The sequence below is a fragment of the Prionailurus bengalensis genome, chromosome A2, assembly GCF_016509475.1.
Source record: "Prionailurus bengalensis isolate Pbe53 chromosome A2, Fcat_Pben_1.1_paternal_pri, whole genome shotgun sequence".
NCBI lineage: Eukaryota > Metazoa > Chordata > Mammalia > Carnivora > Felidae > Prionailurus > Prionailurus bengalensis.
In genome coordinates this window covers 124392734-124405762 of record NC_057348.1, presented here as the reverse complement: position 1 = coordinate 124405762, position 13029 = coordinate 124392734, and the positions used below count along the sequence as shown (strand labels likewise).

The window sequence follows — 13029 nt, the reverse complement described above, 5'->3', positions numbered from 1 at the left end:
AAGCGCACATTGTGAAAACTTTAATGAATTCCCAACTGGCTTTTGGGTTTGTTTGCTTCGTTCTGTTTTAAGAAAAAGCATCCATTTCCATGCAAGATATGAAGAAGTTCTTCCGGCTGGGTCTAGAAATGATCACATAGAACAAAACCAAAACACGTCTTCAAGCTCTGGAGCCAGGCTGAATAGGTTATACTGAGGGCTAACTACAAAACAGGTTTCTATTTCAGAGCAATGAAATCATATTAATAATAAAATTGCCATTGACTGAGCATTTGCCATATTCCAGGCCTGGAGAAAATATCCACGTGGAGTGCCTCCTGCAAGCCTCATAACAAACCCTCAGAGCAATCCAATAGGTCCTCTTACCGCCCTCTTCTACACATGGCACATCCGGGGCTTCAGCAGGCGAACTCACCTGCCCAACAGCACACAACTTGGGAATGGAGGAGCTCAGAAATTAATGCAGATTCCAAAATCTGCCTGACAATCACAGGCATTTTGTTCCATTTTTTCCATCACTTATTAAAAAGCATTTCTTTGTTTATTCATTTTTTTCTATTTAATCGTTCAACATATATATTTTCGAGTACCAGGAAATATAAATATTTCACGCGCCTTCTTAGGTGTTGGGCATACGATAATGAGCAAAACATAGAGCTTCAAGGAGGCTACAGCTTAGTAGTGATAAGGTTTTTAAAAACACACTTAGAATACAGTTTTCAAATCTGCAGTGTTAAGGGAAGTACAGAACCACGTAGTAGAGACAGGGAACCCAGAACTGGTGGTGTCCCATCAAACTATATAAAATGGGAAAGTTTGAAATAGTTAAAAAAAAAAAAAGAGTGCTCATATTGCACTTTCTGTCAATATTTAAAGAACAGTAAATCCAAAGACAAGTCCAAATTGCTTTCTACATAGAGTAGCTGTCTATCACTGTGTAAAAAGGTTAGTGGCTTAAACAACAAATTATGTGGCTTAAAACAACACACATTTACTATCTCAGTTTCTCTAGATCAGGAGTCCAGGCAGGGACTCTGCTCAGGGTCTCACAAGGATGTGATCACGGTGTTGGCTGGGGTTGTTGTCTCCTCTGGACCTCAATGGACAAGGATGTGCTTCCGAGATCACAGGGCTGTTGGCAGCATACCCATTACTTTCTTGTGTTTTCCTGACAAGTATGTGTTTTTTTTAATCATTTTTCATTGAAGTATAGTTGATGTACAAAGTTATATTAGCTTCAGGTTATAGCGTGGTGAATCAACATTTACAGACATTACAAAATGCTTATCGTGATAGGTCTAGTTATACCTATCACCACACAAAGCTATTACAATATTGTGGACTGTATTAACTATGCTGTACTTTTCATCCCCATGACTTATTTATTCCAATTCTGGATATTTGCCTAAAGAAAAACACACTAATTCAGAAAGATATATGAAGCATTATCTATAATAGCCAAGATATGGAAGCAACCTAAGTATCTGTCAATACATGGATGGTGGATAAGGAAGATTTGTATATATGCAATGGAATACCACTCAGCCATAAAAAAGAATGGGTTCTTGCTATTTGTGACAACGTAGATGGAGCTAGAGGGTATTAGCAAAGTGAGTCAGACAAAGACAAATACTGTATGATCGCACTTATATGTGGAATCTAAAAATCAAAACAAACCAACGAACAAAGCAGAATAGAAACAGACTTAGAGAAATAGAGAACAAACTGGTGGTTGCCAGACTGGAGGCGGTTGGGCGGGGGAGGGAAGGGTGGAAGAGGTGGAGGGGATTAAGAGGTATAAATTCCCATCACTTTCTCAAAGTGTCAGTCGTGGCAGCCTCCTTTCAGGTCTTCAAACGGGCCACACCCTCCCAGCCCTGGGGCCTCTGCCCTTCCTCCTGCCTTGGCCGGCCTCCTCGCAGTCCTTTCCCATCTGCAGTGGATTCCACTCAAAGCGGAGCTCCTCATGCAGCCTTTTTGTGTGCACCTAATTCAGAGTTAGCCCCCCTGACTAACCAGCCTGTTTCCTCCATTACTCTTCTCACAGTTGGCAGTGACCTTGTTTCTTATTTATAGTTGTCTGCTCACGCTAGACTCCGGGTCCTCTGAAGGAAAAGTTTTTGTCTCTCTTGTTCCGTCTTAATTGCCAACCTGCAATGGTACCCGGCACACAGCAGGTGCTCAGTTGAAAGTTGTAAAAGGAGCAAAGTAAATAATTAATGAAATCCTCTTCCACAGACTCGTGGCGGAGCAGGATATTTGAAAACTTGAATGGACACTGAGAGACGTTGAGACTAGCCATGGACGTTCTTACCAGAGTTCCCAGACCACAACAGGGAAATGAAGAAAACACTATCCATGTCAGCCTCGCTCTCACGGATGGAAAATGCCTTACGCTCATAAATAATGAAAATGTAAGGAAGCTACACCAGACTGTCTCCTGCTTACTGAGAATAATCAAGGCATCCCCTAAGCAGCCAAGAGAGGTGCTACAAAATAATTAGTGTTTTACCTGTGACAATGACACTCATTCAAATCCGTGTTCAAAAGCCTCATCTAATTGCATCCCAGAATGTAATTTTCTGAGGAGAAACACTGCAGGATTCTAGGAAGTTGATGCTGAAAATAAATTCAAAGCTAACATTAAAATCAAATCAAAATTAGATTTAACCTTGAGCCAGGCAGGTTGTATAGTGAAAAACTGACCTTGCCCCAAAGTCTGGCCCTGGTCTTTGGCTCCCCAGGGGTATGAGGGAGTGATCCCCAGGCCCCTGGAATACCCTGCCTATCCGGAGTATTGTTTTCTACCTGGGGGCTTTGGACACCAGACACTCTAACAATGGGATTTATGGTGGGGGCTTTGGGCCATATCACAACAGTCCCAACCTCCAGAGGAACTGGGTATGAAAGCATTAGCATGGCCTCCAGGAGGAGCTGGAGACCACGTCATCCATGTAGACAGCAGGTGGTAGTCCCAGGAAAATCTTGGGATACCAAAGGCTCAGGTGAACTTCCCCGATTGGAAGTATGCTGTGAAGAGTGAATATTGCCAGCACTGTGGCCAAGAGGAGTTAATGCCAGTCCGTGACTCCATAAGAGATAACAGCAGAGGCTCATGCTTAGCCCTTTCCTGGGCTCTGCCCTGTGTCTCTTCTGATCTTAATCTGTATCCTTTCCCTACAATAAACTATAACCACTAGTGTAACAGCATTTGGTGAGTTATGTTAGTCCTTCCAGCAAATTATTGACCCTGAAGGTGATTTGGGAATGCCTCCAAACTGGTGGTGTCAGAAGGGAGGGTTGTCTTTGTAGTTGGTTGGCCATACAGTTGGCTCAAACTCTCCTCAAAGAGTAACCTACTTGCCAAGATAGGTGCCATTTTTCTTTCTTTCTTCTTTAAACCATAGTGTTCCTCTCTTTTTGATATGAAAATTTAAACAGGAGATGATTTTAGACTTGGATGCAATGATGTTCCAAGCAACCCTGTACCTTTCTAAGCATACTTATGCATTTTTCTTTCTGCTTTGGCCCCAAGAAAACTGGATTAACCTGGGATGCCCTTCTGAGCTGAAATCCAGGCATCTAGAAGGCAGTTTAAAACCTTTCTTTTGGGTTATGCTGGTGGGGCAAACAGGAAATAATCTACCTGTGGCTGCCATGGAAAAGAATAAATGAAAGATGAAGGGAAAAACCACAATGAGGCTTTGATTCTAAACTGGCAGAAGGCTCAGGGCCAGTGACAAGGTAGAAGGGGTGTGCCTCCTTGGTGAGAATACTGAGAATTCTCAGTACTGAGAATACCGAGTGAGAATACTGCACAGGGTCAGTTGGCCATGGCAAGATCACCCCACTGGAGGTCCGTTGCTGTGCCTCCAGAGGAGGAGGCTAATTTGAGGTCCTAAGACCAACTGAAAGAGACCAACACAGAAGTGTCTGTGGATGAAAATACTGCGTGAGAAGATGGCAAGGCCAAATCCTAGCTGAGACACAGAAGAGGAGCTGGGAGGTCCAGGTGGCTTTTAAATGAATTGTGAGTAGATACAGGTAGGTGCTAAGGTCCAGAGGCAGTCACAGCAGTAGGCTCATGCAATAAGAAGTGTGGATAGTTCTTGGAGAATTGAAGGTAGACCAGAGGCGCTGCTTGCCCTGACTAGTCCACTCCCTGACAAGACCGAGATGCATGCACATTCTGACTATGGGTGTGTAGCTGAGTGTGGGGATAAAGACGTAAGATGGATGTGGAATTGAGGGTAGCAGAAGTCACAGTTCAGAGAGGATGAAAACAGGAGAGAGCTTGGAAGGGAGCTAAGAAACATTTCCTTCCAGGGGTGACTTCCAGGGGTGATGCTGGGTGAAATCCAAAAGGGTAGGAAAGATATTCCCCATTTCCCTGTGAACCTAAAATCCAATGCGGGGGAGACAATGGCAGTGCAATATAGTATAGGTGCTAAATAATGATGAGCACAATCAGCATATCTAAGAAACTAAAGAAAGAACATTTATAGCAGCCTGGATGAGACTTGAACTGTACCTTCAGCTGAAATCAATGTAGAAAATGAGGGCATCCCAGGCAAGGGAATAACATGGACCCAGAAGCAGGAATGTACATTGTATATTTAGGTACAGTGAAAGGAATAGCCTAGGGCAGAAGTTAAGAGTGAGAGCAAGAGCCAGAGAGCAAAAGGGCGAGAGAGGGTGAGAGAGAGCGAGAGTGCTAATAAGTAGGAAGCTAGTCTGACAGGTGGTACAACTCAGGTGTCTACTGCCACCTGGTGTCAGCATACCTTTTTGACAGATTCAGAGGGACTCCTCCTGAAAGATTAGTTTGCCAAAAGAAAAATAAAAAGAAAGGCCCATGTCACACTTAAAAATGAACATCTCATTTGATTTAGGACTCTAGTTCTAACGGCAATTTGAGGCAAGTTATTAAAAGATGTAAAGAGAAACGTTCTAAGCATGTTCTTCTTTGAAGCAAGGGAAGATTGATTTTAATTAGAGAATAGTAGTGAGTTTTATATGACTTTCACACACACACACACACACACACACACACGAAGTCTGTACTCCTTGCCTGATCTCTTCTCTTGTTTTATAATAAATGATTAGTTTCCTTTATAGGAAAACACAAAGTGGGTTCTCCACAGAGTCTGTGACCTTCTGGAAGGAAGCCACTGTCAGTCCCAGGACGCCAGTATATCCAACACCGTTGTGCTATCGAAGTTCTAATATCCTCTTGCTCTACCTCCCGCCCCCTACCTCCCGGTACCTCTGCAGGAAGGACACATCTGTGAATCCTCAGGCATTACTTCAATTCCTTACAGCTGTAAAAACCACCGCATGGAAAGAAAAGAACATTTCCTAGACTGGGAATCCCCAGACACTTTCCCATCCCGAACAAGTGAACAGAGCTTTTGCTCTGATGAATTATACCCCGTTAAGGAGAGCAGAGAGAGGAAAACAGCGCCGAGATGACTGTGGTCTACAAATGTCTGGGCTTTGCGGCAGTTCCCATTCATTCTTCTGACTTCTCTCCTGCCCTGACTTAAGAGCCCTGCTTTACTGGGAGGTTACACTTTCTTGTTACTATTTTATCCAGGATTGGGTCTGCATTAGGGAAAAAGCCCATTGCTGATGTTTCATACACAGTAACTAGGTCTTCTCTTTCCCCAGTATGACCCACAGAGCCCAGCCCACCTCCTTGCCTCTCCCATCCCAGGGCTGCCAAAGTTTTTCTTCAGTGTGGCCCAAGGCAGCAGTGGGGAGCAGATTTGATATTGGCTGTTGAGGGTCTCCAGGGAGCCTTTGAGGTGGGGGGGGGGGCGTCTGCCTATTCCTCCTGGATGTCTCAGCTGGCATCTGGGACACGAATAGACAAGGCAACATGAGGCCGGGAAAGTAAGGTGACCAAGAGAAACGAGAAGAGAGGCGTGAAAATACTCGACATTTTCCCCTCGGGGAAGTCTCTGTGTGAATCCAAATAGAATTCAAATGACTTTGCATCAATTTTTCCACAGTACACTATCTCCCTAGCTTCTAGGAATTTCTCCATAACACACCAGTGAAGGAGAATGCAAAACATTATTAAAGGGAATTATCTAATTTAAGGACAAGTCAATTAGCAACTCTAGGACTTAAGACACATTAACAATGCAGCCAGCTAAAAATTTTATGTGATTCAAAATTAAGCTACCTTGCACCTAAACATATTTGATTAATGAATTAAACCAAATTATGCTGATCACAACGATTAAATTAATATTTAATTAAATATCACATTTCTATGCCAAATCAGCCCACGAGGGGTAGAATTGATTTGTGAATAAAAATTAGCAAAACCTAAAAAGTTTCCCAAAAGAGAAAAAAAATTTTTTTTGGCTAATTTCTTACAAAGTTTTTCAATTTTTTAGATGATAGTTTACTATTTAAAATGTTGAATTGGATAAAAGACCAAAATAAAATAAAAATAGGAATCTAAAATCCTAGACATCTCAAAAGTAAATTCTAATTCAGAAAAATTGTAATTATTATTTTCACTTTATAAGAATATTTCTCATCCTTATAATAGAATTTGCCCTGTGGAATTTATCATATAATTAAGAAAACCCCAAAAAGGTACCATTTCCTCAGAGAAATGTCTTCTTTGTTCCCTTTCTTCTCCATTGTCACAAACACAGTGGTGCTTGGAAGGCTGCATTTGTATGCTATGTGACCTTATTCTTTGTCCTTGAGGGAAATACTCATATTTCTTTGGAGGGGGAAATACAAGGAGTCAAATTTATATACAATTTGTGTATATGATATCAAGGCAAATCTCTTTAGTCCTGTAATGATTCAAAACTAAGGTCACAACCACAGTCATGACTGTGTTTTCAGGTTCATTTTAGAAATTCCACCAATGACAAAATATATAAGCAAAAATTTACATGGGTGAGATATCATATGATTGCCATTTTCTTCTTTATTCATTTTAATATTATTTAAATGTCATACAATGAACATATATTACTCTTAAAAGACAAAAATGCATTTTTATTTTTTAAATTTATTTTTGAGAGAGAGAGAGAGAGAGAGAGAGAGAGAGAGAGAGAGATTGCGAGCCAGGGTGGAACGGAGAGAGAGGGAGACACAGAATCCGAAGCAGGCTGCAGGCTCTGAGCTGTCAGCACAGGCCTGATGTGGGGCTCGAAACTGCGAGCAGCGATATTATGACCTGAGCTAAAGTGGGATGCTTAACTGACTGAGCCACCCAGACTCCCCCAAAAACACATTTATAAAAAGGATTGCAGGGGCACCTGGGTGGCTCAGTCTGTTAAGTATCCAACTCTTGGTTTCAGCACAGGTCATGATCTCATGGTTTCATGAGTTCGAGGCCCATGTCCGGCTCCGTGCTGACAGCATGAGCCTGCTTGGCTGTCTCCCTCTCTCTCTCTGCCTCTCCCCCACTTTTGCTGTCTCTGTCTCTCTCAAAATAAATAAATTAAACTTAAAAAAAAATTTTTTTAAAAAGATTGCAATGGAGTCTTCTCTTATACTATCTCATTTAGTGTCACCGATGAGAAAGAGTTGACTTTTAATTGTTCCAGGGATTTATCAGTGAGAATCTATCCAATTAGTTCTCCATGATGTAAGCAGGAGAAGATATCAGCAATCAGAGAGATAAGTAGCTAAACTGAGGACAAGATTCTCTAGGGAAAGAAAGGGACACAGGACAACAACACATGGTGCCAGTACTGGCTGTCTACCATGTACAACATGGCACTGCCCATTGACCTTGGTCCTTGGAGGAGAAGCCCCACCAGGCCATTACTGTCCTACCTATTCTATAGGTAAAGAATCTGAAATTCAGCTAGCCACCAGGGTCACACAGCTAGAACACCGCAGAGTTGAGATTAGGTCCAACTCACCATCACTCAACACATTCTCTGTCCATTGCTTCCTAAAGCCTCTCTGAGGTTTGGTCCTCATCGGAGATCCCATGGAACACAATTACCTCTCTATGTTGACCTTGTTTATCTTCTTTTTCCTGTCACATGTATCCTTGAAAGAAAGGAAGAAACCCGAAATCTATCCAACATTGGCCACCCTCACCCTCACTTGAAAATGCATGAAGGCGCACCTCGTGGTTGGGGCACGAGATCATCAGCAGGATGTGTGACAGGCAGGTTGTCCAGCTCCACTCTACTGAGTTCCCCTGCCTCTTCCAGGAAAGAGTGGCTGGCCGCAGAAGGGTGCCCTGCCACTACACCATGCATGGCAGAACGTGAGCTCATTTCCCATCACATCTGGTGCTCCAAACCTCAGTACACAAAGATCCCGGGAGCATTCTCATAAACTCCCCAACTCTGCACATCAAGCTTCTTCCACAAATAAGCAACCCCCACTATAGTGCTGTGGTGGCTGCAGCAACTTCCAAGGGCAGAAGGCAAACATTTGCCTGGCCACGTAACAATTCTTGTTTTCTCCATTCATGACTATGCCATTTCTCATGACTTCTGCCAAGGTGTTCATCGTATTTTTGTTTGCAGTCCAGGGATCATAATATGAAATAAATCACCAAAGGGAAAAGAAATAGAAATTTGCAAAAAGGGACTAATCTCTGCAGCCCTGCTCTTCAATTTTTGTTTTCAACACACTCCTTTGAAATGGGATAAAAATCAAAGGTGTAGACTATTGGGGCCCCGGGAGAAGTACAGCCTTTCCTTTCTATGTTAGACAGAGAAGGGTCTAATCAAAATCTGCAACTGAGGCAGGGGAGCTTCCCAAAGAGTCATTATGGTTGCTCATCATTTAATTTAATTAATAGAAGAAATTACAGGAGCCATCAATTACATAGCATTTGGGCACATGCATTTACGTTCATAATCGCATTAAATCTGAATTACAACTCCTTCAGGTAGGTTCTTTTATTATCCCCACTTCACAGATAATCAAACTAAGGTTTAGAGAGCTCAAATCATTGCTCAAGGTTGTAAAGCTGGGCTGTATTTTTAGCCCCAGAAGACCACAAAGTTCTTAATTGCTATGCCCTACTGCTTCCCCTCAGACTTTCAAGTGATGAGTATTTAGATTCCAAACAAAGCCTGGTTTCTCTGCCCAGCTCTTCAACTCACTCTGAAGTCTTACATTAAGATTTTTCAATTTAAAAAGCCATGCAGGGGCACCTGAGTGGCTCAGTTGGTTAAGCGTCTGACTCTTGATTTTGGCTCCAGTCATGACAGTTTGTGGGATCAAGCCCTGAGTTGGGAACATCTACTGTCAAGTGAGGAACCCACTTGGGATTCTCTCTGCCCTCCTCTGCTCACACACGTTCTCTCTATCACTCTCTACTCCCCACCCCAAAATAAACAAATAAACCTTTTCTAAAAAATGATCTTTCAATTTCAATAGACAAGGGTGGGGTCAGTCTAGGGGGTGGTACAGGAAAGAGGAAGAAGGGAACCCAGGGATTCAAATTATAACAGGAAAATGGCTTGAAAGAGCTAAACGTAGGAGTTGGACCCAAATGGTTTGGCAGACACAGCCATGTTTAGGGGTGTGTGATGACCGGGACAGTCCTTTTTCCACTCCACTTTGAGCTGTCTTTGTAGAACTTTATCTTTTATGTCCAAAGATCAAATAAAAAAAGATCACATTTAACGAGAACTAGGGGAAATAAACTGGTGGCAATTAAAGAGTAAAAATAACTTTTCTGTGGCTTCAGACCACAGGAGTTTTCTCATTTTAAGAGGCACAGGCAAATCACTTAAACAAGGCCTTTTGGGCTGTGTCTTCTCATGTTTCCTCCCACACCCATGGTGGTTAAAGTTATAGACAGTCATAGCTCTTGAACCCATGGAATTGTGTAATAAATGGAAGTACAACCAGGCCAGACTCATCAACTCACAAATTCAGCCTCGCAGCATGGAAGAAAAGGTTATAGAATCCATATTCTCAATGAGAGACCTCTCTTCTTCCATCTTCAGGCCTTCTTTCTACTCTCCCCTAAATTTGGTTGTGAAGTCTGATAGTTGGCCAAGATCTAAGGAATCCTCATTTCACTGCCTTGTTTTCCACCTGCAGATATTTGGGACTAGACCATGAGGCAGACCTGAACTGTTCCTCGGGCCTCAAATGACCAAGCTCACTCAAACACCCAAGACACCCAGAGGTGTTTGAGATTCCCATCTCTATCCTAAACCACTGTAGTTTAGACAGAATTTGGGAAGCACTCCTCAGTCTTAGAGTCAAGCTAACACCTAGAAAAATCACCAGCCTTCCAGTGAGCCTGCAGACACAAAAACAGAATGATCTATAGGAGACAGCTCTGAAATACTCCCTACAATTTCTTTATTTGGGACACAATGTGGTACTCAAAATAAGATCAGTCTCAAGAAAGAAAAAGTGTTTATCCTGTGACTTGGGGGCCCTTGTTTTGTACACCAGAAGATTTGATATACTCTGTTTCAAGGTCAGGTCAATCCTTGGTCTATAACCCAAACCATCCCCCAAAACACTGTACTTACCGGTAGAAAGTGGCATAGTCCACAGTTGAGTGGCAGGTCTGAAACTCCCAGGATTTGAGTTTCTGGCATTCTCGATGAGCTCGGAGCTTTACCTTCACTGTCCCTTGACACAGTTCAGGCACTGGTTTTTTTCGAGGTCTGTTGCAGAACTCATTGGATTCTACCCTCCAGGACTCAGCAAAGTCATCCACATCAAACTTGAAGTTTCCGTCTCCACCAATTAAATCATCACGCTTATGTCCATTGTAGTTGCCACAAAGACCACAGAGTTTGCCCTTGAGATGAGGGGCAGCCATGACTTCGACAAAACTGTCTCCATCCCAGGATATTTCCAAACCTGGAGTAAAAGGAGAGGAAAAGAGGATCAACCACTTCTGAATCCACCCATTATTCCCAAGTGCATATATGTAAGGACACAGTACATATGACTAACCTCTAATAAGGAACACTAAGTGTCTATCCAAATTCCTGTTACTGTTTAATCTCACCACATTAAATGTTGTATGACATTACATGAGTCACTTACTTTTTGGGGTTTAGAAGTTTTAAACTGTATAAAGTTTGTCCTAACCTGATACCTATGTACCCTGGCTTGCCTTGCAGAAGACTATTCATTGACCATGGTCCTCTAAAGTTTATAGTTTTACCCTTTCCTATAGTAATTGTGTTGGTCCAACTTGTGCTTTCATTTATCCAATGATAAGTGAAATGTAGAAATGTAAAGATAACAAAGATTATAGTTTTTAATGTAATCTTCTTTTTATCCAAAAATCCTCCATGCAATTATACCAAATGTCAAATGAAAATTTCCAAGTTATTTGTTATAGTGAAAGTATCAAGGTAATAAATATATAGCTTCTGAATAGATCCTATTCAAAGGAGAACACTTATATAAATACAAATGTTTGCCTCCTCTTTGTTTTACAGACATCCCTGAAACAAGGATGGCTGTTTAATCAATGTTTCCTAGGGTTGAGTTGTTGTGGAGCCCTTCCAACCTTCATAGCCCCAAGCTGATCATAAACTTCAACATTTGAGAAGGCACTGGAGGCTACCAGGCCATGGGGGAAAGTTTCTCGTGTGCTAGATAGAATCAGCAGGACAGTACAATCTTGTTCACCAAGGAAATAATCTTCACTCCGGAAGGTAGAACATATAGGCTTCTCTTAGTTTGCTGAACTGACCATCTAAAATATTGGAGGCTCTGTCTTTAAATATTCATGTTTTTTCAGATACGCTAGCCCAAGACTTCCACGATCCATCAGCCGATGAAATGACCCCATTGAATAGAATTTCTGTATCACATGTAGGACAGCCAGGTTATGTGGTCACACAGCACAGATCAGTCTGACTAAAAGGTCAAGAAGAAATGTTCTCATGTACCTCCTGATATTGTGTGTGAAGACACTGTGCATTAGATAAAGTTGAGGACTTTTATGAAAAGCCTTTTGAGGTTCATTCCAGAGCAAATGACAAACTCTTCTTTCTGGTTAGAGTTTTTCTTTATGTTTCAGGTGTGCATTGGAAGCTTTTCTTACTCTTTTCCTGATATTACCCTGGCAGTGCCTGAGTTTCCCAGCAAATAGACAAAGTAGGTACCAGTTCTGTGACATGAACACCAGGAGAACATCTACAAAAGGCTGATGTTCATTTCTGCCCTAGGACTTCTTATTCACTGTCACTGTCTCCTAAGAGAGAGAATTGTGTAATAATTTCTTTTCCCAAAGAAAAAGTTTTTGTTTGTTTTTTTTTTTAACAGAACAAGAGAAAGTCTTCCCATGTATTTATTTTTAAATCTTACCCTCTTGGGTTTCTAACAAAATCTAGTCTTTCATTTGGCCTTTTACTGAGCCTCTGGAAAAAGCAACATGACTTTCCTCTTAGAAGACCTTGCAAGACTAGGTTGGTGGACAAATGTCCAACAGATGGTCAGAAGTTGGGGGATAAGGCAGTGATGGGAAAGAGAAGGGCAGAGGAGGAGGGAATGGATCTCGTCTGGATATAAAATTGGCATAAGACAAAATCAGAGTGATGTCAGATTAGTAAGAAATGCCCAGAAGTAAGATTCTAAAGCCAATATTCCCTAAGTCAGAACATGATCCAAGAGGAGAGAAGGCTGGCCAAATAGCATTCCTGTGAGTAGGCCACACAACTGCCACAAGAAAGAGTTACAAATCCACGTTAGGGAGTTATTGACAGAATAAATCTGTGCTGTAAAACTAGGTTCTCAAGAAATAAACAGGCCCATATGGAAATCACTGTATGGTACATGAAAGGAATGGAAGTGTTCTTAGTACAAGGCAAATGGTAGAGAAGACCTCTTGGTATGGAGAAGAAGTTGGATTCAGAAAATTAAATAGAGTTGGATAAAGAAGCAAGAAAGAAGGTCATAAGAAAGTCTCTCTTAGAGAGAGGCAAACCAAGAAACAGACTCTTAACTATAGAGAACAAACTGATGGTTACCAGAGGGGAGGTGGGTAGTGGGATGGGTTAAATGGGTGATGGGTATTAAGGAGGGCACTTGTTA

At 41.9% G+C, this 13029-nt stretch overlaps 1 protein-coding gene across 2 annotated transcripts in view; it reads right to left on the bottom strand.

Annotated features, from left to right (window-relative positions):
• The window catches only part of BMPER (BMP binding endothelial regulator), a 250315-nt gene that overhangs the window by 62536 nt on the left and 174750 nt on the right, over positions 1-13029 (bottom strand). For both annotated transcript variants that reach the window (XM_043589236.1, XM_043589235.1), the window contains one exon: positions 10503-10839. In XM_043589236.1, the coding sequence (XP_043445171.1) occupies positions 10503-10839 (337 nt within the window). The remainder of the gene's footprint in view (positions 1-10502; positions 10840-13029) is intronic.